Source organism: Brassica oleracea, chromosome C8 (genome assembly GCF_000695525.1).
Source record: "Brassica oleracea var. oleracea cultivar TO1000 chromosome C8, BOL, whole genome shotgun sequence".
Lineage (NCBI taxonomy): Eukaryota > Viridiplantae > Streptophyta > Magnoliopsida > Brassicales > Brassicaceae > Brassica > Brassica oleracea.
In genome coordinates, this window is record NC_027755.1 from 1,314,199 (window position 1) to 1,335,095 (window position 20,897).

Sequence of the window (20,897 nt, forward strand, 5' to 3'; positions counted from 1 at the left end):
AAATCTCTCCCCCTTTCTTCGACGGCTCCGTTCAACCTCAGTCTCTCAGACGAACACAATCGCCGAGCAATCTTCTTCCACCTCTCACTCCCTGCGCTCGTTTCGCACCTCGCTCTATTCCCAACTGGTTCGTTCGTTCGCTCACTCCTTAATTTTGTTTTGCGCTATCTTCTCGAGAAATTTCTGGTTGATTCTAGCTCTAATCCAAGTTAAGCTCAAGTTTATAGTTGATTCTAGCTTAGGTTTTTGCTCTAGTCTAAGTTAGCTCAAGTTTCTAGTGGATTCGAGCCTAGGTTTTCGCCTGGTAAACTACGCGAGGATCCTTTGTGCTAACCGTTTTTGATAATTGGATCTTCTTTACTCCTTCGCATTTTCTCCAGATCCGAGAATGCTATTTTGTTTATTTCAAGTGTTTGTTTATTTTTCATCTTCACTAGAGAATTCGCATTTCGTATGAGACTCTTTTGTTGACAGGTTTACATTAAAAGATGGATGATAGCTTGTATGATGAGTTCGGCAACTACATTGGACCTGAGATCGAGTCTGACAGAGAGAGTGATGACGAAATAGAAGACGAGGAGTTTCAAGATAAGCACCCCGAAGAGGATGTATCAGATGGAGAACATCCCCCTGGGGGTTCTAACGGCTGGATCACCACGATCAACGACGTGGAGATGGACAACCAGATTGTTCTCCCCGAGGATAAAAAGTACTATCCCACCGCGGAGGAAGTTTACGGGGAGGACGTTGAGACGTTAGTCATGGACGAGGACGAGCAGCCTCTCGAGATGCCGATTATCAAACCTGTCAGAGACGTCAGATTCGAGGTGGGCGTGAAGGATTCTACTACCTACGTGTCGACGCAGTTTCTCGTCGGCCTCATGTCTAATCCGGCGCTTGTGAGGAATGTTGCTCTCGTGGGGCATCTGCAGCATGGGAAGACTGTGTTCATGGATATGTTGGTTGAGCAGACGCACCATATGTCTACTTTTAATGCTAAAAACGAGAAGCACATGAAGTATACAGACACGAGAGTTGATGAGCAGGAGAGGAACATTTCGATCAAGGCGGTTCCGATGTCGCTTGTCCTTGAGGATAGCAGGTCTAAATCGTATCTGTGCAATGTTATAGATACCCCGGGTCATGTGAATTTCTCTGATGAGATGACTGCTTCTCTAAGACTCTCTGATGGTGCTGTTCTAATTGTTGACGCTGCTGAAGGAGTGATGGTAAGTGTTTGCTTCCTTTTTAAATTTATTTTTATTTGAAATTTGTTACTTGCATTAACGATATGTCGTTCTTTAGGTGAACACTGAGAGGGCTATAAGACATGCAATCCAAGATCATCTTCCTATTGTCGTTGTGATCAACAAGGTACATTTCCATGATATCTTCAATCTGTAAATTTGAGATACATTGTGAGATTTATATTTCTATACATTCTACTGGACCTTTGTTATATGTCAATTTTGTTCTCCAACAGGTTGACAGGCTCATAACCGAGCTCAAACTGCCTCCAAGGGATGCTTATTACAAGCTGAGGCATACAATTGAAGTCATTAATAACCACATATCTGCTGCTTCGACGACTGCTGGGAACTTACCCCTCATAGACCCTGCAGCTGGGAATGTTTGCTTTGCCAGTGGTACTGCCGGATGGTCCTTCACGCTGCAGTCTTTTGCTAAACTGTATTCGAAGCTTCATGGGGTGGACATGGACGTGGATAAGTTTGCATCTAAGCTTTGGGGAGATGTGTATTATCACCCTGATACTAGGGCGTTCAAGAGAAATCCTCCAGTAGGTGGTGGAGAAAGAGCATTTGTTCAGTTTATTCTGGAGCCTCTTTACAAGATATACAGCCAAGTGATAGGTGAACACAAGAAGAGTGTAGAGACCACCCTTGCAGAACTAGGAGTGACCCTGAGTAATAGTGCATATAAGCTGAACGTCAGACCTCTGCTTAGGTTAGCCTGTAGCTCAGTCTTTGGTTCGTCATCAGGCTTCACTGATATGTTGGTAAAGCAAATTCCTTCTCCCAAAGAGGCTGCAGCTAGAAAAGTGGACCACGCCTACACTGGACCCAAAGATTCTGCCATTTATGAAGCAATGGTAGAATGTGATCCGTCTGGACCTCTCATGGTTAATGTGACAAAGCTGTACCCCAAATCAGATACGAGCGTGTTTGATGTATTTGGAAGAGTTTACAGCGGTACGCTTCGGACAGGGCAAAGCGTACGTGTACTAGGAGAAGGGTATTCACCTGAAGATGAAGAGGACATGACTGTAAAAGAAGTGACCAAGCTGTGGATATATCAAGCTAGGTACAGAATACCTGTAAGCAGCGCCCCTCCCGGTTCGTGGGTTCTTATTGAAGGCGTTGATGCGTCCATCATGAAGACTGCAACCCTCTGCAATGAGAACTACGACGAAGATGTCTTCATATTCCGGGCTCTCCAATTTAATACCCTTCCGGTTGTCAAGACTGCTACTGAGCCTTTGAATCCTAGTGAGCTGCCTAAAATGGTGGAAGGGCTTAGGAAGATTAGCAAAAGCTATCCCCTTGCTATTACCAAAGTTGAGGAGTCTGGTGAACATACTATTCTAGGCACAGGGGAGTTGTACTTGGATTCTATCATGAAGGATCTCAGGGAGCTCTATTCAGAGGTCGAAGTAAAGGTATGTAATTGTTTCTAATTTTGATCTTTGACTGTGCTTTGTTTGTTTGGATCTTTAAATTCATTTCACTTTCTTAAATTTGTAGGTCGCAGATCCGGTTGTCTCCTTCTGTGAGACAGTGGTTGAATCTTCGTCGATGAAGTGTTTTGCTGAGACACCGAACAAAAAGAACAAAATAACTATGGTAAGAGAGTCTTCCCTTTTCTCTTTTACTCATTATGTATAGGACTGAGATGTTTGGTATAGTGCTCAAGTACAGTTACTTCTGTGACTAATTTAATATCTGCTTCGTGCCAAAGATCGCAGAGCCATTGGATAGAGGACTCGCAGAGGACATTGAGAATGGTGTCGTAAGCATTGACTGGAACAGGAAACAACTTGGGGACTTCTTCAAGACGAAATATGACTGGGATCTACTTGCAGCGCGTTCCATTTGGGCGTTTGGCCCTGACAAACAGGTGACGATGCATTGTTTGTTTTCTTAAAATCCCGAAAATTTTGAGCGCTCTCTTTATCTTTATGGTTGCTTTGTGATATGGCTCTAGCAAGCATAACGTGTTTTGGCTAATTCATATCTTGACTGTTGATTTCTTACTGATCAGGGTCCAAATATTTTGCTGGATGACACACTCCCAACTGAGGTTGACAAGAACTTGATGATGGCAGTGAAAGACTCCATTGTTCAAGGGTAATCGTCTTTCTTCTGCCACACTTCACTTTGGCTCCATTTTGTTGGCTGCGGTTGAATTACTTCGTTTAAATGTTTTTACAGGTTCCAGTGGGGGGCGCGAGAAGGACCACTGTGTGATGAGCCCATCAGGAATGTCAAGTTCAAGATTGTAGATGCCTGGATAGCACCAGAGCCGTTGCACCGAGGATCTGGTCAGATGATTCCAACAGCACGTCGTGTTGCTTACTCCTCCTTCCTCATGGCGACTCCGAGGCTAATGGAACCTGTTTACTATGTGGAGGTATGAATGATAATCCCTTTATAGACTCTTTGCATTACCTTTTGCTCTTTTACATTCTTCCTTTTGTAACAATTGACTTGTGTTTATATCAGATACAAACACCAATAGACTGTGTAACTGCCATCTACACGGTCCTGTCACGAAGACGAGGTCATGTGACATCGGATGTTCCTCAGCCCGGTACTCCGGCGTATATCGTGAAGGTTGGTTTGCTTTTAATATATTTTAACAAGTGTTCAATCATCTAACAGAGTGATTAATTGATCGATTGTCTTGTTGTCGTGGTGATTCAGGCTTTCTTGCCAGTGATAGAGTCATTCGGGTTTGAGACGGATCTCAGATACCACACACAGGGACAAGCCTTCTGCGTATCAGTCTTTGACCACTGGGCCATAGTTCCAGGAGATCCTCTCGACAAATCCATCCTATTGCGCCCACTTGAGCCAGCCCCCATCCAGCACCTAGCTCGCGAGTTCATGGTTAAGACCCGCCGTAGAAAGGTATTTGCTCCAGATCATTCAAAGTAATAATATGCTTCATCAGTTTTAAATCTCTAACGATCATCTATATGGTGTTTGGTTTTGTAGGGAATGAGCGAGGACGTGAGCGGGAACAAGTTCTTCGACGAGGCAATGATGGTGGAGCTAGCGCAGCAGACGGGTGATCTGCATCTGCAGATGATGTGAGATCGTCTCTTGTTATCTAAAATCGTTGGCTTATATGAAGGACTAGTAGTATCTTCGACTCTCTCTTTTATGTGTGTGAAAGGAGAACACAAGAAATAACCAAATCCAAATTCGTCTAGTACTTGTTTTACCTGCTACATAGGAGTTTCTCTTGTAATGTCGTTTATCAGTTAACTTTGTCAATGGACATGTTATTCGTGCGTAGAAGTTTCACGTGAGTAGCTAATTTTCCATCGTACTGGTGACGCAATATTTGAAAGCAAGTTAATATCATGAGTCATGACACTACAGGTGGCACATTACTAATGTCACATTAGTACTAATGTCACATTAGTATGTGCACGTGATCCGCAGGATCTTTTTTGAGAAAATATAAATAATGTTTTTTTCTTGCTAATAAAAAAATTGTTACAAATACACTTTTAAAGTTTGATTAAAAGGTGCTAATATTAAAAAATTAAGATGTGTGTTAATATTTAACAATGACAATTACATAAAAGTTGAATTTAAACCTTAACTATAATTTTTTCTTCTTCTTTTTTACACTGGATAACACATTACCTTAACTATAAATTAGAAAATCGAATATAATTGAACCCCAAAAAGAGTGCTCATTTTCTTTTTTACGTACACTATATTTAATGATTTCATAAATATTTAACGTTAATTGACATATCAAAAATTTGATATATAATTTAGCTAAAGCTTACTTTCAAAAAATATATAGGAAAAAAGATGATTTGTTTTCGGACCAAACCTAAAAAGCTCCGGGTCGGGTAAGAAAAAGCAAACTCAAACGCGGGTTGTTGTTCTTCCTCTCTCTCCCTCTCTCTCTCTCTCGGCGGCGCCTTCTCTCTCCCAAACTCGCAGGTAAAGCTTCCTCCGATTTCAATATTCCTCTTGCATACCTTCCCCTCTGCTTTCGTTTCTCACCTCAGCCCTTCTCCTTCTCCTCAAGGTTTGTGTCGATCTCGAAGCTCAGAGAGATTCCAATGACCTAATTGACTCAGTTCTCGTAAAAAAAAAACCTCCAAATTTCTCAGAGATTCTATCCACTCGTTGCGTCAGATTCTCCTCTCTGACGCAAAAACCCCTAATTTCGTGGGGCCTTTTGCTTTGCTCACTCTCCGAATCGAACGAAGCTGTCTTCTGAAAATTAGGGTTTCTAATTTGAGCTGTATCTGTCAGAATAAAACCAGGGAAGTGAGGGAAGGAGGATTCAATCGAGGACAATCAAGGCGTGAAATTAGGGTTTTTGAAAGCATATGTATGGCTTCAGAGCCTGTTAACGGAGAAGGAACCGATGGGGCGAGAGAGAAGCAAAAGATTAAAGTTTATACGAGAAAAGGTAAAGGTCAGAGGAAACTGTCTCCGTTCTTCGCCTTTGACGGTGATAGCCGCGAGAAACCAGAGGGGGATTCAGAAAACAATCGTCAGAGTCCTCCTCAAACTCTAGCTCAAGAGTCTCAGAAGAGTCCTGTGTCCAGTGTAGCTACTGAAGCACCTTCTGAGAAGGTGATTGACAAGCCTCTTGTGGAAGCATTGACTCAAGCAGAACCTCAGGATGATGCTAGTTTGGCCCCTACTGATAAGAACGTTATTCAACCTGTCTCTGATCCTTTGGGTCAAGAAGATGTGAACACTGTTACAGGAGACAAGTCTGTGGAAGTACCTTCTCAAAGCAATACAGGTCAAGATGATGTCAATACAGTGGTTGTTTATGAGAACTCTATCAAGGAAAGCCTTGCTCAAGAAGATGTTACTGCCATGATTGTTGACAAGAAGGCTATTGAAGCACCTTCTCAGACCATATCCGCGGGAGATGCCAATACTGTTGTTGTTGACAAGAATCCCATTGAAGTGTCTTCTGATGAAGATGTCCACGTGGTAGATGCAGATAACCTAATAAAAGAATCTCAAAGAGATGCCCCTGATGCCCAGCAGCCAGCAGGGGTTACATCTGATTCTGCTCAGAGCATCCACGCTACTGCTACCGAAAGCATGCCAATGGAGAAGGACGTAGATGGACGCATAAAGATGCATGTACCCTCCAAGTCAAAGCAAGAGAAAGAGGAGATCAGGAAAAAGCTTGAAGACCAGCTTAACGTGGTCAGAGATCTGGTAAAGAAGATAGAGGACAAAGAGGGGGAGATTGGTGCGTATAACGACTCTCGCCTTTTGGCTAGCACTGATATTAATAACGGAGGAGGAAGGATCCTTCCAGGGTTGGCATCTGGTGGACTTCCGCGTGAGGTCATTAGAACACCAAGGCATTTAAATCAACTAAGTATATCAGTGTTGGAGAATACTCAAGGAGTCAATGAGCATGTGGAGAAAGAGAAGAGAACACCCAAGGCAAATCAGTTTTATAGAACTTCGGAGTTTTTACTTGGTGACAAGCTGCCACCCGCAGAGAGTAACAAGAAATCAAAATCAAGCGCAAAGAAGCACGGAGGGGAGGCTGGGCATGGTTTTAGTGCAGGCTCTAAAGTTTTCAAGAATTGCAGTGCTCTACTAGAGAGGCTGATGAAGCATAAACATGGTTGGGTGTTCAATGCTCCTGTAGATGTGAAGGGTCTTGGTTTGCATGATTACTTCGCCATTATCGAACACCCTATGGATTTGGGAACGGTCAAGTCTGCGTTGGCAAATAATCTGTACAAGTCGCCAAGAGAGTTTGCAGAGGATGTTAGGCTTACTTTCCACAATGCCATGACATACAACCCACCAGGACAAGATGTCCATATAATGGCGGAAGTGCTGTTACAGATGTTTGAGGAGAGGTGGGCTGTGATAGAGGCAGATTATAATCGTCAGCTGAGATTTGCCGCTGGTTATGAGATGAATCTTCCAGCTTCTACAATGAGGTCTAGATTGGGTCCTACAATGCCGCCGCCGCCCATCAGTGTGAGTAATACAATGGACTGGAGTGGTCTCCCTTCTGACTTGCAGCACCCAAAACCAACAACAACGCCTGGCAGAACACCGACCAGTGCAAGGACCCCTGCTCTGAAGAAGCCAAAGGCGAACGAACCGAATAAAAGAGATATGACGTATGAAGAGAAGCAGAAGCTTAGTGGCCAGTTGCAGAATCTGCCTCCAGAGAAACTAGATGCGATTGTGCAGATTGTTAACAAAAGGAACACTGCTGTGAAGCTACGGGATGAAGAGATTGAAGTCGATATTGATAGTGTTGATCCGGAGACCCTGTGGGAGCTGGACAGATTTGTAACCAACTACAAAAAGGGATTGAGCAAGAAGAAGAGAAGAGCTGAGCTAGCCATTCAAGCTAAAGCAGAAGCTGAGAGAAATAGCCAGAAACAGATGGTACTTGTATTCTTTTTTGTACTTTAATTAATTTGTATGTTCAGCTTCATATATATTTTCCTTTATTACAGGCTCCTGCACCGGTGGCACATGAGTTTTCTAGGGAGGGTGGCAACACAGGTAATTTTGTTAGTTCCACTTCCCTCTGTATGGTGTGAACTACTTTGGGATTATAATTGCTTCTGTTTTTTCATCAGCTAAAAAGACGCTCCCTACACAAGTACCTTCTCAAGTGGACAAACAAAACAATGAGACGAGCAGATCAAGTAGTTCAAGCAGCTCTTCCAGTAGTTCCAGCTCTTCTAGTGGTACAAACTTTTCTTTTAGTTACCCAACTAATGAATTGCCTTGGTGCTGTTCTGATTTTTTTGTTACTAAACGGCCTCTGTGGTTGGTTTGCAGATTCGGACAGCGATAGCTCTTCGTCATCTGGATCATGATCAGACCTAGAGATTACTATACAAGAGGGCTTGGTGGTGAAAAATATGTAAGGTCATTCAAAGATCTATCTCTATCATCCATTGTTAATCTGTTAATAAGAAGCTTTTGTTGACTGTTTACTAAATAGCACGTGTGTTAATGCAATCCTTTTAAACGGGCATCTTACATGTCTCTGTTTTGGCATGGTTGTAATATTTTTATGTGATTGGTCTTGTTCACATCTGGTACATATTCCGGGTAGTTAGTGGGTTTTTGGATTTATTGTGCCTGATTATAACAAGAGCCTTGATGCTGTGTGGTGAAACAGGGAGTTTAAAAAGATGGAAGGTAGAGCTAGAAGAGCATTAGGGAGGTTAAGGATGATGTGACGTACTGGCTTGAGGCGGTAATATTGGAGTGGTTTGGGGTGATGGAAGGAAAGACTGTATTATATACATATGACTGTTAGTAAAAAGAAAAATCTATTCTTAATTTATTTATTTCGCTTTTAGAATGGGTAGGATTCTGTAGCGGTGGCTATCTACGTTTTAGATGTAACGGTAGGGTTGGTTTGGTTTGTCTCCGCACTTTTGTATATCTCTCTGCCTCTGGTCTTTGGCGGCTTTAGTTGGTTGACTGTTTCATGCTTTTTAGTTTAGGGCTTTTGAATCAGCAAAAAAAAGCATCACAACAGATTATGGATTCTTGATGACTTGTGTGTATTGTAAGGTTTTTGAATTTTGTGACCACTTTGTAGCTTTGTTTTCTGCTTTGCTTCCACTAAAAGCACATTCCCTCATTCTTCTATCTTTCTGATTCGATCTAACACATCTACAGCATCATTTGTGTTGGGCTTTTGAGAGTTTTATCTACGATTCTTTAATCATCAAATACATGAACTGTTAGGGTTCTTTTTGTAAAAAAGTAATAGTTTACGGAGTTTATTGCAATATTTAACAAGATTTAAGAGTGGAGTGGTGGTGAACCATCAGGGAAGGAAATGGTTAGAATGTTGAGTCATCTCCGTCCCTTTCCGACCAATTCTCTGTCTCGTTCTCTCACTGTTCTCTCTTTTTCCCCGACACAGCAACACAAACTCTGGTCTGGTCTCGACACCTGGAGAAACAGCCCCATCAACGACCTCCGTCTCTGGGGTCCCAACGGCCCTCTCCTCCCTTCCTCTAACTCCACCTCATCCACCTCCCACGGCCTAGTCTCCGCAGCCCCTTCCCTCGCCGACCTCGGAGCTCTCGTCCTCTCAACCCCCGACCCTCTCTCCAAATCCCACATCTCACACTTAGCTTTCTCCCGTTGGCGCCGTGACAACAATCTCCCCGTTGGCTCCATCTCCAACCTGTTAAGCTAGATGGGCTTCCAACCTAAAACCAATTGGTGATAAGTGGAGCGGCCCATCTATCTTATATATTACTAAAGATCCCTTCCAACTACCGATGTGGGACATTTGTCCCTAATACGCCCCCTCGAGATGATGACTCTTTAAACGTCAATCTCGGAATGTTTGGGCAAGGATCGAGGGCCAATTTTGGGCCGGGTCGATGTGGATCGGGTTGGACTGCGTGGATCAGGCTTTGATACCATGTTAAGCTAGATGGGCTTCCAACCTAAAACCAATTGGTGATAAGTGGAGCGGCCCATCTATCTTATATATTACTAAAGATCCCTTCCAACTACCGATGTGGGACATTTGTCCCTAATACAACCTCCCTTCTTCTCCCGCTCGCCCTCCCAAACCACTCCTCGTCTGTTCCTCAACTTCTTGTCTCTTTCTTTGATAGTTTTGTCGGAAAATTAAATTCCTTTTTTTGCTTCACTCTCAAAGTTTGGATTTTTATAGTTTTAATCAGCCAATTTTAATTAGTTTTTTTTTTTTATTATTATTGCAGGTTCCGACCAACGAAGTCCCAAGTCCGAAAGACTCTGACCTTCCTCTCAACGCCTATATGCTTCACAACCTCGCTCACATCGAGCTCAACGCTATTGACTTGGCGTGGGACACTGTCGCTCGCTTCTCCCCTTTCTTCGACGTTTTGGGACGCAGGTTCTTCGATGACTTCGCTCATGTTGCTGATGATGAGAGTCGGCACTTCATGTGGTGTTCTCAGAGACTCGCTGAGCTTGGTTTCAAGTTAAGTCATAAAGTTTCAAACTTTGTTTCAAGACAACACCTTTTTTAAAGTCGTCTTCTTGTCTGAAGGTATGGAGATATTCCGGCTAATAATTTGCTGATGAGGGAATGCGAGAACACATCTAAGAATGTCGCTGCTCGGTTAGCTGTTATCCCTCTTGTTCAGGTAAGTGATTCTCATTCAAAGTTTACACCGTTTTATACTCTAGTTTTGGCTAAAAGCACTAATATTAAGAAAGTGATTATTTGTTAAAAAATATCATTTAATATATAACTTCAACCAATTATAAAAAAATCTACACAATATTCAATAAATACAAAAAAATTGCATTGAAATGTTAAAACTACTTATATTGTGAAACAAATTTTTTTTTTGGGTTAAAACTATTTATAATATGAAACGGAGGAGGTACAAGATTAAGGAAGCTTTGAATGCATTTCGTTTTAGCTGAATAATATTAGCATTAAACTCATGCTAGTTTAGCATTACAGGAGGCTAGAGGGCTTGATGCTGGACCTAGGTTGGTCAAAAGGCTGATGGGATTTGGAGATCACAGGACTTCGAATATTGTGGCTAAGATTGCTGAGGAGGAAATTGCACATGTAGCTGTTGGTGTAGACTGGTTTCTCTCTGTTTGTCAAAAGATGAACCGTGCTCCTTGCCCTACTTTTAAAGGTACAGACATACAACTCTTCTCTTACATGCTTACTTGCTCATTTTATACAATCGTCATGAGTATCTTTCCACCCCATGTGCTGTGCAGATTTGATCAAAGAGTATGGTGCTGAGTTAAGAGGACCTTTTAACCATTCAGCTCGGGAGATAGCTGGCATTCCGCGAGATTGGTAAAGAAACTCATCCCAGCAAGACTTTTTTTAATAAAAACTAGCTCATCCAACTGCCTTTTTCTATATGGTTGCACTAAGGAACATTTCAGTTTAGCGTAATACATTAGATTATTTCATGTATCTTTAGGTATGATCCCTCATGTGGCACCGAAGTTGATGAAGGCAGCAACAAACAGGGTGACAAGGAGCAACTTTCTGCGGTATGTTCATTTTTGTTCATGTTCTTGGTGAAGTTTTTATCTTACATCGAAGTTTTATCATGACAGGTGTACGACAGGCTCACTCACATAATCTCAATGGAGAGTGAGAACTCAAGTCTCGAAAGACCATCCAGGGCGTAACTTATTGGGCTCTGGAAGTAGAGATTAGTGCTTTATTGGCTTTGTTGCTTGTGGGTAACTATAATAGTGGAGATGCATTAGAGTTGATCCAGGGAACCTATTTATGTTATGGTCTTGTTAAGATCCAAGATACATTGTTATTATCTTCAATAAAATATTCAAGTTGTGCTTCGTCCAAGTACACCAATAACGCACTTGTCTGAGATATGGCCCTTAGAATTTTTTGTTCTTCTAATTGAATTTTTGTGTACAAGTACAAACATTTTATAAGTGTTTGAACTAAACTTGCATAGGTAAGCTCTTGTAGCCCGTTTACTTATTTGTGGAGCCATCATCATCATCATCTTCATACCTGTGGACATCCAGCTTCCACGTCCCATCATCCATCTGAACCATCCCTCTATTCGCAAGACACCTCCAGACACTCGGCACTAAGTACTTATCCTTCAGAGCATCCAACCCTTTATTAACCAACGAAACATCCCGACCAATCTCCAGCTTAAACACCCCGGACTTGTCCTGCATCCCCGCTATCCCGTGCAGGTATATCTCCAGGTTATGGTAGTTCCTCCAGTTCAGAGACCGTTTCAGGTAAGTCGAGTTCAGCGTGTTGATCTGCAGCACCTCGCCTACCTCTGCATACATGAAGAGCGGATAGTTTGGTGCCACGTCGGGAACGTTTACTATTCTTAGGATGTTTAGTTGTTTGTGCGAGCTGACTACTTTCTTGAAGTCTTGGTCTCCTATTCGAGGGCACCCGAATGCGAAAACTGTGATGGGGACTTGTTTGCTTTGAATACCTGTGTGAATCTTGTTTTGACTGCTGTGGACGAGATCTGCAGCTGCTAGTGTTGACATCACTCCGCCCAAGCTGTGGCCTGTGAAAGTGATGCTTACTTCTTCGTTCTTGTAGACTTCTAGCAGTCTCTTTAGCTCTGCTTGTACCTGAAACCGAAACCAAGACACAAAGCCATTAGCCAGGGCTGCGGGGTCGGGTTATTCGGTTAGTTCGGAATGCGGTTAGTCCGGAATTCGGTTAGTTCGGAATTCGTTAGTTCGGGTCGGTCGAAAAAAATTGTTTGGATCGGTTTTTGGTTAGTTCAGTTTCAACAATATTTTTTTTGGTTTGGCCATTAGTTCGGTTAATTTTCGGTTTAAATTGAATAAAACTCGAATTTTTTTGGTTAATTTCGGTTATTTCGGCTATTTTTCTCGGATTTTGGTTATTTCGGTTCGGAATTTTGGTCAAGATTGGTACTGTTTGAAATTTTTTTACCGAACTAACCGATTGCCGAACCAAACCGAAAACCGAATATTTTTAGTTGCCAAACTTGCAAACCGAAAATCGAACTTTTCGGGTCGGTTCGGCAAGTTTGGGTCGGTTTATACCCGCAGGCCTACCATTAGCAATGTGTTTTCCCCTGGCTGGTAGGGCTTGGAAAGGTCTTTAGACCTGAACAGAATGCAAATGATAAAAGGGTAAGGTGAAGGAAGACCTGTTCACGTGCGCTAGTCGTGTCATAAGGAGACTTAGCATCCGAAGCTGTATAAACATCAAGCCAGCCACTTCCAATACGAGGCACGTGTTTGCGGTCGCTTACAGGGAAAACTTTAACACCTGACTCAAGAGGAAAATCGAAGTCGTTAGCCCATTCATACGGCTGAAGAGTTCCTCTCCAAGCTACAACAATGTCTCTCCTCCCTAGCATCGCCTTCCCCTCGTCTGTAGCGACCGCAATGTAACCCATCCAGTTAGTCTGCACGCGCGAGGCTTTCTTTGACAAAGACTTGACGATGAAACAAAGTGGCATCTTTATAGAAGCTGTTGCATAGATGTACTTGGTCACATTGTACCTGAAGAATCAACCATAGTTTGCCTTTACATCGTCTACACAAAGATGAAACGTTATTTGTGGGAAAGTACCTGATAGGGTTGGCTTTAAGGTAGCCGGTTCGAGCATGGATTTGACTCTTGGAGTAATAACAGTCACCGCAGTATTCGGACTTACGGTCCCAGTTAAAGGCGTCATAACCAACCTGAGCCATCTCGCCATAGTGAATGAGGTAGCGACGTAGGTCTGAGTCAAGTGGATCAAGCAGGCCTTTCCATTTGTTTTGGCCACTTAGCACTTTCCATCTCTTTGGTATGTCTTCCAACATGTTTTGCCTTAGTATTTTTCACAAACCTTTCCTTGTTCTAGCTTTTTTTTTTTTTTTGGACAGATAAGTGTTTGTTAAGTGTAGGCATGTTACATTGTTAGGGATGAGACAGAAGGAAACTTGTTTCATTAGAACTGTAACAAAATGCAAAACCTGTGACCAAGAGAGCAGCCACGACACTGAAGCTTATATTACCAAGAAACCAAACTCATTTCCCAAAACAAACAAAAAAATGCTGAATGCACTTAGAAAAACTAACCTGACCCTCGTCATTTTTATCTGCTCTATCCTGATAGCTTCAAGGCTATGTACTGGGGACTCCTTTGTGTACGACCCAAGCAAAACCTTGAGGGAACGGTTCAAGAAGTGGCTTCAAACCCATAGCATCTTATATGGAGGAAAGGAGGAGTGGATGCTACGGTTTGGGATATACCAGTCTAATCTCCAGCTGATAGACTACATCAACTCCCTCCACTTGCCGTTTAAGTTAACAGACAACAGATTCGCAGACATGACCAATGCTGAGTTTAAGGCTCATTTTCTCGGTTTGAACACGTCTTCCTTGATGCTAGACAGAGACCAAAGGCCGGTTTGTGACGCACTAGGCAATGTGCCAGCCTCTGTGGACTGGAGGAAAGAAGGTGCAGTGACTCCTATTAGAAACCAAGGAAAATGCGGTATGAAATCTATATTCTCTTACACAGTTCATCCTTAAGATAAAGACATGACCAGAGGTCATTAGTTTAACTGGAAAAGACTCTTGGCCATTGTGTCAGAGATCCCCAGTTCGAGTGACTATTGAAACGAAACTAATATTACATGTTGTGGTTTCGGGTCTGGGGATTACCGAACCTTTTGGTATTCAAATAAAAAATAAAAAAAATAAAGATAAATACATGATTGTGTTGTTTCTTTTATTCTTGTGCAGGAGGTTGCTGGGCGTTCACTGCAGTGGCAGCTATTGAAGGCATCAACAAGATAAAGACAGGGAACTTAGTATCTCTCTCAGAACAACAACTCATAGACTGTGACGTCGGCGCTTTTAACAAAGGATGTAGCGGTGGATTAATGACAACAGCATATGAATATCTCATAGCCAATGGTGGACTAGTCACCGAGGCTGACTATCCATACACAGCCATACAGGGTTCATGTGACCAAGAGAAGTCCCAAAACAAGGTGGTTACAGTACAAGGATACACAAAGGTGGAACAGAACGAGGCGAGTTTACAAGCAGCTACTGCTCAACAGCCAGTATCAGTAGGAATAGATGCTGGTGGTTTTATCTTTCAGCTCTACTCTTCTGGTGTATTCACAGGCTTCTGTGGAAACCATCTTAACCATGGAGTGACTGTTGTTGGATATGGAGAAGAAGATGGTCAAAAGTACTGGATTGTAAAGAATTCGTGGGGAACTGGTTGGGGTGAACAGGGGTATGTAAAGATGGAACGTGGTTATAGTGAAGAGACGGGTAAGTGTGGTATTGCTATGCTTGCAAGCTATCCCACGAAGTGATTCCAAGAATCTCTAGAAGCTTTATAGAGCCTTTTCCCCTATGTATGACAATATGCAATAGCGCAGATTAAAATAATTTTGACTGTGCGAATAAAGTACATAGAGATACTTGAGAACCAAGGTACTGCTAACATGATTCCAAAGATAAAAATGAGATTATAATAGAAACATGTGTTAAGCACATAAGATTCACTTGAACAATTCATTGATATTTTCTCCTACAAGCATCATGTTTGAGAAGCTGATTCTTTTAACAATAGGTTTGACATTGAGTCTAGTGATACATCATTTAACACTAACATTGAAGATTCACTCTATACTACTAAATCAAAACACATGGAACAGAACGAGGCGAGTTTACAAGCAGCTACTGCTCAACAGCCAGTATCAGTAGGAATAGATGCTGATGGTTTTATCTTTCAGCTCTACTCTTCTGGTGTATTCACATGCTTCTGTGGAAACCATCTTAACCATGGAGTGACTATTGTTGGATATGGAGAAGAAGATGGTCAAAAGTACTGGATTGTAAAGAATTCGTGGGGAACTGGTTGAGGTGAACAAGTGTATGTAAGGATGAAACGTGGTTATAGTGAAGAAACGGGTAAGTGTGGTATTGATATGCTTGCAAGCTATCCCACAAAGTGAGTCCAAGAATCTCTAGAAGCTTTATATGTATGACAATATGCAATAGCGCAGATAAAAATAATTATGACTGTGCATGTGAATAAAGTACATAGAGATACTTGAGAACCAAAGTACTGCTAACATGATTCCAAAGATAAAAATGAGATTATAATAGAAACATGTGTTAAGCACATAAGATTCACTTGAACAATTCATTGATATTTTCTCCTACAAGCATCATGTTTGAGAAGCTGATTCGTTTAACAATAGGTTTGGCATTGAGTCTAGTGATACATCATTTAACACTAACATTGAAGATTCACTCTATACTACTAAATCAAAACACATGGAACAGAACGAGGCGAGTTTACAAGCAGCTACTGCTCAACAGCCAGTATCAGTAGGAATAGATGCTGATGGTTTTATCTTTCAGCTCTACTCTTCTGGTGTATTCACATGCTTCTATGGAAACCATCTTAACCATGGAGTGACTATTGTTGGATATGGAGAAGAAGATGGTCAAAAGTACTGGATTGTAAAGAATTCGTGGGGAACTGGTTGGGGTGAACAGGGGTATGTAAGGATGGAACGTGGTTATAGTGAAGAGACGGGTAAGTGTGGTATTGATATGCTTGCAAGCTATCCCACAAAGTGAGTCCAAGAATCTCTAGAAGCTTTATATGTATGACAATATGCAATAGCGCAGATAAAAATAATTATGACTGTGCATGTGAATAAAGTACATAGAGATACTTGAGAACCAAGGTACTGCTAACATGATTCCAAAGATAAAAATGAGATTATAATAGAAACATGTGTTAAGCACATAAGATTCACTTGAACAATTCATTGATATTTTCTCCTACAAGCATCATGTTTGAGAAGCTGATTCGTTTAACAATAGGTTTGGCATTGAGTCTAGTGATACATCATTTAACACTAACATTGAAGATTCACTCTATACTACTAAATCAAAACACATGGAACAGAACGAGGCGAGTTTACAAGCAGCTACTGCTCAACAGCCAGTATCAGTAGGAATAGATGCTGATGGTTTTATCTTTCAGCTCTACTCTTCTGGTGTATTCACATGCTTCTGTGGAAACCATCTTAACCATGGAGTGACTATTGTTGGATATGGAGAAGAAGATGGTCAAAAGTACTGGATTGTAAAGAATTCGTGGGGAACTGGTTGAGGTGAACAAGTGTATGTAAGGATGAAACGTGGTTATAGTGAAGAAACGGGTAAGTGTGGTATTGATATGCTTGCAAGCTATCCCACAAAGTGAGTCCAAGAATCTCTAGAAGCTTTATATGTATGACAATATGCAATAGCGCAGATAAAAATAATTATGACTGTGCATGTGAATAAAGTACATAGAGATACTTGAGAACCAAGGTACTGCTAACATGATTCCAAAGATAAAAATGAGATTATAATAGAAACATGTGTTAAGCACATAAGATTCAATTGAACAATACTTTCTCCTACAAGCATCATGTTTGAGAAGCTGATTCGTTTAACAATAGGTTTGGCATTGAGTCTAGTGATACATCATTTAACACTAACATTGAAGATTCACTCTATACTACTAAATCAAAACACATGTAATATTTATTGCTAATTCAAAAATTTATAGCACACAGTACACATACTTATGAGATGACCTATAATATTAATGAATTACCGTACACGTTTTTAGTCCTCGAAGACATTATAAAATACACCAGAAATTGCATTAAAATAAGAAGAAAAAAGCTCAATAACGTATAAGTAAGCCACAAGCAACTACAAACATGTAGCATGCAGGCTTCATATCCACAAGAACTTAAGAATCAATTGCTTAGAGGGAGATGATGCTGTTTAAACCCATTAATCACTGCATAACATTGTTGCCTTTGATCTTGCCTTAAATTTTCATAGCCACCTTGCAAATTCCTCGATATAAATCCGCCGTTAATAACGTCCCGGTTACCACCAACACCATTGTTATTAACACTAAACCCACCAGATCCACTTGAGTTTACCACTAATCCGTTTTTGTTGTTATTGTTGATTAAACGTTGATGATTATTATCCCAACCAATGACAGGTTGGTTATGAACTAAGCTTTTGTACAGCTTAAGCTCTTCACTGATCCTCCTATACTCCCCATATGAGCCAAGAACCGGATCTTTCTGTCTCCATAGAGCTTCCCATGTCAAAGATTCAGACAGCTTGGTACGATCCTCATCACGTACGGTCCGTACCATTTTCTGTACGTTACTAACACCAAACACTTTGTGAACGGCCTGAAACTCCTTGGTCTTTCGAGCCGGAAAATAAGGGGATAAGATGCATTCATTGTTGCATTTCTTTCGTTGGTGTTTGCATGAAGCGCAGGCTTGATGTGACGATGGGTTATTAGAGATGCTGTTGTTGTTCGTGTTGTTGGTAGAGTTCCTTTGCATCATGTCATCTCCCTAGCCAGTAGTTGAGAATTTGAAAAAAAATTAAAAATATATAAATGTTAGTATCTTAAAGCGTAAAGATTAATTAAACAAAAACTAATATTCTAACCACAAGCACATGTGCGAGCTGAAATATAAATACGTAATATGGTCTTTCAACCATTCTTACTATATTAAGAGAGAAAATGTGCTAAAGTATATAACAAATAATTCATGTTAGTGCTATAGATTATGGGTCACATCTTCGTGTGCACATCTATATGTATGAATGGATGTGGTTGACTAATTGAAGCATGATGAAAAATAAGGATTGAGAGAAAAAATGTATTAAATATTTAAATTATTTAACAAATAATTCAGATTAGTGCTCTATAGATTAGGGGAATCACATCTTCGTGTACATATCTATATGACTATATGCATGGATGAATCACAATTCACAAGAGAAAACAAATGTCTCTTAGAAGAAAAGAGTTTGAGCATAGATTCGAGAAGGGTTACACAAACCTCAAGCCTCCTTTCTTTTCCTTCATTTGTGGGTTAATAGCAACTGAAGATATGTGTTTATATCGATAACAAAGGGCTAGTGTAGTGCATAAAGAGTCTAACGAACATGAAAAGATTGTTTGGTTAATTGAAAGAAAAAGGTGTGTGGATGAATGGTCGATAATGAGATTTTAGGTTGCTCATGTCAAAGGACAATAACAACTTAATAAATCAATAAATAATTTAAGATTTTTTTGTAATCTTATAAAGGAGAAAATATAATTTCAATTAGTTGTTACTATTTTCTCAGTGATTTGAACGAAAATATGTGGATAATCAGAATATGAATATGTTTTCGGTTGCTCAAGAAAAAAAAAAAGAAGAGTTATTCTTGGGTTCACCCCCTAGGGTGAACCTCTAGGTTCACCAACCAATAGAATTTCATTATTTCAAATTCGATATCTTTTAAAAAAGGAAACAAAATATTGGCAAGTTATATTATGTTTTTAAAATAAAAAAGTAAAAAAAAAATAGTAGTTACAGAAAAAAGAATTAAAAAAAAAAAATTTAACGTCGTCAGCAAAACACTAAACCCTAAATCCTAATCCCTAAACCCTAAATCCTAAACCCTAAACCCTTGGGTAAACCCTTGGATAAACCCTAAGCCCTTGGGTAAACTCTAAACCCTTGGGTAAACCCTAAACCCTTGGATAAATCCAAAACTCTAAATAAAAACACTAAACCCTAAAACTTTAAACCCTAAATCCTAAACCCTAAACCCTTGAGTGTTTTAGTGTTTAGTGATTTTGATTTAGAGTTTAAGATTTATCCTAGAGTTTAGGGTTGACCCAAGAGTTTAGGGTTTAGGGATTAGGATTTAGGGTTTAATGTTTTGTTGACTACGTTAATTTTTTTTTTGTAACTAGTACTATTTTTTTTTATTTCTTCTTATCTTTTAATTTTAAAAAGATAATATTAATTTGACAATATTTTGTTTCCCTTTTTAAAAGATATCGAATATGAAATAACACAATTCTATTGGTCGGTGAACCTAGAGGTTCACCCTAGGGGGTGAACCCAAGAATAAGTCAAAAAAAATATGTTTTCGATAACGATATAAAATAGCCACTCGCGGTGACATAACGAAGGGGTAAGCCCGTCTTTTCGTAGCCAATAACAAACTCTCCGTCGCGCGGTGACATAATGCAGGGGTAAGTCCGTCTTTTCGTAGAAAATAACAAAGTCTCTCCGTCGCTGATTTTGAAATTTAAACTTCACAGTAAGTAGTGTCTGTATCTTTCACCAGCAACAAAGAGAGAAGAGAAAAATCGACGAATAAGAATGAGGGGAGTAGGAGCAGAGAAGAAGATAACTCTGGAGGAATACGTCGATTTCATCAACTCTGCAAAGTCCATCGACTTCACCTGCTCCTACCTCAATCAGGTTCATTTGATTTTCACTCTGATAGAATCTCAATCTCCTCCTCCTCCGAGTTCCAACTTTTCGATTCTCATCTCTGTAGATCCTTCACATTCACGGCTTCCGAAAGCTTCACAAATCCAATAAGGTACGTAACCGCCGATCAATCATCTTCAAATCCGTATGAATTTGATTTGAGAATTTCGATTCTGGTTTTGGTTTAATCGATTCTGCGATTCTGTTAATTTGATTTTGTTTTCTCATGCGTCGATCGATCGATCGGATTGTAACAGAAAACTGTAGGAGAAGCAGTAGGCGCAGTGGATCTACTCGATCTCTCTCGCTCGACTCTCAATCAAACCTCCGTCGCGTCATCAGCTTCCCTAACTCTCGATCAAGTCATAAGCGACATCGAAGCTCTCAAGTGGCAGGAGTGCTGCCTCACCTCTCTCCAGATCATCAGTTCCGATGAAGTCACTCCAGGACCAGCCGTCGCCAGCCCCAAGCAGAAATCGAACAAGAGAAAGATCGGAAACCAAAAGAAGAAGAAGAAAATGCGAAGAGCGTCAGATCTATGAACGAAGCAGCAGCAGCTAATTACTTCCTACGACGACGTAACGACTCTCTGAAAATTTCTAATTACTGTTTGTTAATCTTCCTTTAATCTCACCTTTGAAACAGATCACTATGCAGTATGCATTATACGAGAAATATTAAAAAACAATATCATATAGTAAGCAAAAATATACTATATTAAAAGACCGTCCTCTGACAAAAGAAAACGCACCGTTTTACTGAAGGCGATTTTTTAGGCGATTTTGGCGA

The 20,897-nt window shown here is 40.7% G+C and overlaps 9 protein-coding genes across 12 annotated transcripts in view; 6 read left to right on the forward strand and 3 right to left on the reverse strand.

Annotated features, from left to right (window-relative positions):
- Positions 1-17: 17 nt before the first annotated feature.
- On the forward strand, positions 18-4,567 carry LOC106311833 (116 kDa U5 small nuclear ribonucleoprotein component). Of its 2 annotated transcripts, XM_013749136.1 has the most exons (11): positions 18-127; positions 475-1,229; positions 1,306-1,374; positions 1,484-2,677; positions 2,763-2,861; positions 2,977-3,135; positions 3,280-3,365; positions 3,450-3,648; positions 3,741-3,851; positions 3,942-4,148; positions 4,236-4,334. In XM_013749136.1, the coding sequence occupies exons 2-11, from the start codon at positions 489-491 to the stop codon at positions 4,332-4,334; spliced, it is 2,964 nt and encodes a 987-aa protein (XP_013604590.1). In that variant the 5' UTR covers positions 18-127; positions 475-488. The 2 variants fall into 2 exon arrangements, with proteins under 2 accessions (XP_013604590.1, XP_013604589.1); XM_013749135.1 differs by lacking the exon at positions 18-127 and having other exon boundaries at positions 489-1,229; positions 4,236-4,567.
- Positions 4,568-5,089: 522 nt separating this feature from the next.
- On the forward strand, positions 5,090-8,825 carry LOC106311844 (transcription factor GTE4-like). 3 transcript variants are annotated; one of them, XR_001264116.1, is made up of 6 exons: positions 5,090-5,204; positions 5,293-7,661; positions 7,733-7,781; positions 7,859-7,969; positions 8,064-8,153; positions 8,410-8,825. XR_001264116.1 is itself a non-coding variant. In XM_013749155.1 (6 exons), the coding sequence occupies exons 2-5, from the start codon at positions 5,604-5,606 to the stop codon at positions 8,099-8,101; spliced, it is 2,256 nt and encodes a 751-aa protein (XP_013604609.1). In that variant the 5' UTR covers positions 5,090-5,204; positions 5,293-5,603; the 3' UTR covers positions 8,102-8,148; positions 8,410-8,825. The 3 variants fall into 3 exon arrangements, 2 of the variants coding, with proteins under 2 accessions (XP_013604609.1, XP_013604610.1); XM_013749155.1 differs by having other exon boundaries at positions 8,064-8,148; XM_013749156.1 differs by having other exon boundaries at positions 5,135-7,661; positions 8,064-8,148.
- Positions 8,826-9,079: 254 nt separating this feature from the next.
- On the forward strand, positions 9,080-11,588 carry LOC106312623 (uncharacterized protein HI_0077). The gene is made up of 8 exons (XM_013750208.1): positions 9,080-9,431; positions 9,799-9,841; positions 9,986-10,227; positions 10,297-10,393; positions 10,720-10,903; positions 10,992-11,073; positions 11,204-11,276; positions 11,343-11,588. The coding sequence occupies exons 1-8, from the start codon at positions 9,082-9,084 to the stop codon at positions 11,415-11,417; spliced, it is 1,146 nt and encodes a 381-aa protein (XP_013605662.1). The 5' UTR covers positions 9,080-9,081; the 3' UTR covers positions 11,418-11,588.
- On the reverse strand, positions 11,501-13,647 carry LOC106312620 (phospholipase A1-IIalpha-like). The gene is made up of 3 exons (XM_013750206.1): positions 13,342-13,647; positions 12,914-13,271; positions 11,501-12,362 (listed from the first exon to the last, which is right to left on the reverse strand). The coding sequence occupies exons 1-3, from the start codon at positions 13,575-13,577 to the stop codon at positions 11,730-11,732; spliced, it is 1,227 nt and encodes a 408-aa protein (XP_013605660.1). The 5' UTR covers positions 13,578-13,647; the 3' UTR covers positions 11,501-11,729.
- A 63-nt stretch (positions 13,648-13,710) lies between these two features.
- LOC106312621 (ervatamin-B-like) lies at positions 13,711-15,278 on the forward strand. The gene is made up of 2 exons (XM_013750207.1): positions 13,711-14,254; positions 14,506-15,278. Exons 1-2 carry the CDS (start codon positions 13,810-13,812, stop codon positions 15,090-15,092), a joined length of 1,032 nt encoding a protein of 343 aa, XP_013605661.1. The 5' UTR covers positions 13,711-13,809; the 3' UTR covers positions 15,093-15,278.
- Positions 15,279-15,428: 150 nt separating this feature from the next.
- LOC106308381 (thiol protease SEN102-like) lies at positions 15,429-16,912 on the forward strand. Its single transcript, XM_013745539.1, has 3 exons — positions 15,429-15,607; positions 15,987-16,367; positions 16,621-16,912. The coding sequence occupies exons 1-3, from the start codon at positions 15,429-15,431 to the stop codon at positions 16,910-16,912; spliced, it is 852 nt and encodes a 283-aa protein (XP_013600993.1).
- A 404-nt stretch (positions 16,913-17,316) lies between these two features.
- On the reverse strand, positions 17,317-18,742 carry LOC106310945 (LOB domain-containing protein 2-like). Its single transcript, XM_013748174.1, has 2 exons — positions 18,675-18,742; positions 17,317-18,179 (listed from the first exon to the last, which is right to left on the reverse strand). The coding sequence occupies exon 2, from the start codon at positions 18,168-18,170 to the stop codon at positions 17,553-17,555; it is 618 nt and encodes a 205-aa protein (XP_013603628.1). The 5' UTR covers positions 18,171-18,179; positions 18,675-18,742; the 3' UTR covers positions 17,317-17,552.
- Positions 18,743-19,948: 1,206 nt separating this feature from the next.
- On the forward strand, positions 19,949-20,828 carry LOC106310605. The gene is made up of 3 exons (XM_013747831.1): positions 19,949-20,096; positions 20,176-20,220; positions 20,366-20,828. Exons 1-3 carry the CDS (start codon positions 19,995-19,997, stop codon positions 20,648-20,650), a joined length of 432 nt encoding a protein of 143 aa, XP_013603285.1. The 5' UTR covers positions 19,949-19,994; the 3' UTR covers positions 20,651-20,828.
- LOC106308382 (glutathione S-transferase T3-like) overlaps positions 20,722-20,897 on the reverse strand; it is a 746-nt gene continuing 570 nt past the window's right edge. Inside the window, exon 2 of the mRNA XM_013745540.1 lies at positions 20,722-20,742. Coding sequence (XP_013600994.1) covers positions 20,722-20,742 — 21 coding nt within the window. The remainder of the gene's footprint in view (positions 20,743-20,897) is intronic.

Excerpts from the sequence above, each read along its gene's own strand:
- LOC106311833 (XM_013749136.1), top strand. The coding sequence starts at position 489 with ATGGATGATAGCTTGTATGATGAGTTCGGCAACTACATTGGACCTGAG. Across the intron at positions 2,862-2,976 it reads AAAAGAACAAAATAACTATG|ATCGCAGAGCCATTGGATAG; the intron begins GTAAGAGAGTCT and ends TTCGTGCCAAAG. Across the intron at positions 3,852-3,941 it reads CTCCGGCGTATATCGTGAAG|GCTTTCTTGCCAGTGATAGA; the intron begins GTTGGTTTGCTT and ends GTGGTGATTCAG.
- LOC106311844 (XM_013749155.1), top strand. The coding sequence starts at position 5,604 with ATGGCTTCAGAGCCTGTTAACGGAGAAGGAACCGATGGGGCGAGAGAG. Across the intron at positions 7,662-7,732 it reads GAAATAGCCAGAAACAGATG|GCTCCTGCACCGGTGGCACA; the intron begins GTACTTGTATTC and ends CCTTTATTACAG. Across the intron at positions 7,782-7,858 it reads TAGGGAGGGTGGCAACACAG|CTAAAAAGACGCTCCCTACA; the intron begins GTAATTTTGTTA and ends TTTTTTCATCAG.
- LOC106312623 (XM_013750208.1), top strand. The coding sequence starts at position 9,082 with ATGGTTAGAATGTTGAGTCATCTCCGTCCCTTTCCGACCAATTCTCTG. Across the intron at positions 9,432-9,798 it reads CTCCCCGTTGGCTCCATCTC|CAACCTCCCTTCTTCTCCCG; the intron begins CAACCTGTTAAG and ends TTGTCCCTAATA. Across the intron at positions 10,394-10,719 it reads CTGTTATCCCTCTTGTTCAG|GAGGCTAGAGGGCTTGATGC; the intron begins GTAAGTGATTCT and ends TTAGCATTACAG.
- LOC106312620 (XM_013750206.1), bottom strand. The coding sequence starts at position 13,577 with ATGTTGGAAGACATACCAAAGAGATGGAAAGTGCTAAGTGGCCAAAAC. Across the intron at positions 13,272-13,341 it reads CTTAAAGCCAACCCTATCAG|GTACAATGTGACCAAGTACA; the intron begins GTACTTTCCCAC and ends TTGATTCTTCAG. Across the intron at positions 12,363-12,913 it reads CGACTAGCGCACGTGAACAG|GTACAAGCAGAGCTAAAGAG; the intron begins GTCTTCCTTCAC and ends TTTCGGTTTCAG.
- LOC106312621 (XM_013750207.1), top strand. The coding sequence starts at position 13,810 with ATGCTGAATGCACTTAGAAAAACTAACCTGACCCTCGTCATTTTTATC. Across the intron at positions 14,255-14,505 it reads TAGAAACCAAGGAAAATGCG|GAGGTTGCTGGGCGTTCACT; the intron begins GTATGAAATCTA and ends ATTCTTGTGCAG.
- LOC106308381 (XM_013745539.1), top strand. The coding sequence starts at position 15,429 with ATGGAACAGAACGAGGCGAGTTTACAAGCAGCTACTGCTCAACAGCCA. Across the intron at positions 15,608-15,986 it reads GGAGAAGAAGATGGTCAAAA|GTTTGGCATTGAGTCTAGTG; the intron begins GTACTGGATTGT and ends GTTTAACAATAG. Across the intron at positions 16,368-16,620 it reads CTTGCAAGCTATCCCACAAA|GTTTGGCATTGAGTCTAGTG; the intron begins GTGAGTCCAAGA and ends GTTTAACAATAG.
- LOC106310945 (XM_013748174.1), bottom strand. The coding sequence starts at position 18,170 with ATGATGCAAAGGAACTCTACCAACAACACGAACAACAACAGCATCTCT.
- LOC106310605 (XM_013747831.1), top strand. The coding sequence starts at position 19,995 with ATGAGGGGAGTAGGAGCAGAGAAGAAGATAACTCTGGAGGAATACGTC. Across the intron at positions 20,097-20,175 it reads CCTGCTCCTACCTCAATCAG|ATCCTTCACATTCACGGCTT; the intron begins GTTCATTTGATT and ends TCATCTCTGTAG. Across the intron at positions 20,221-20,365 it reads AGCTTCACAAATCCAATAAG|AAAACTGTAGGAGAAGCAGT; the intron begins GTACGTAACCGC and ends GGATTGTAACAG.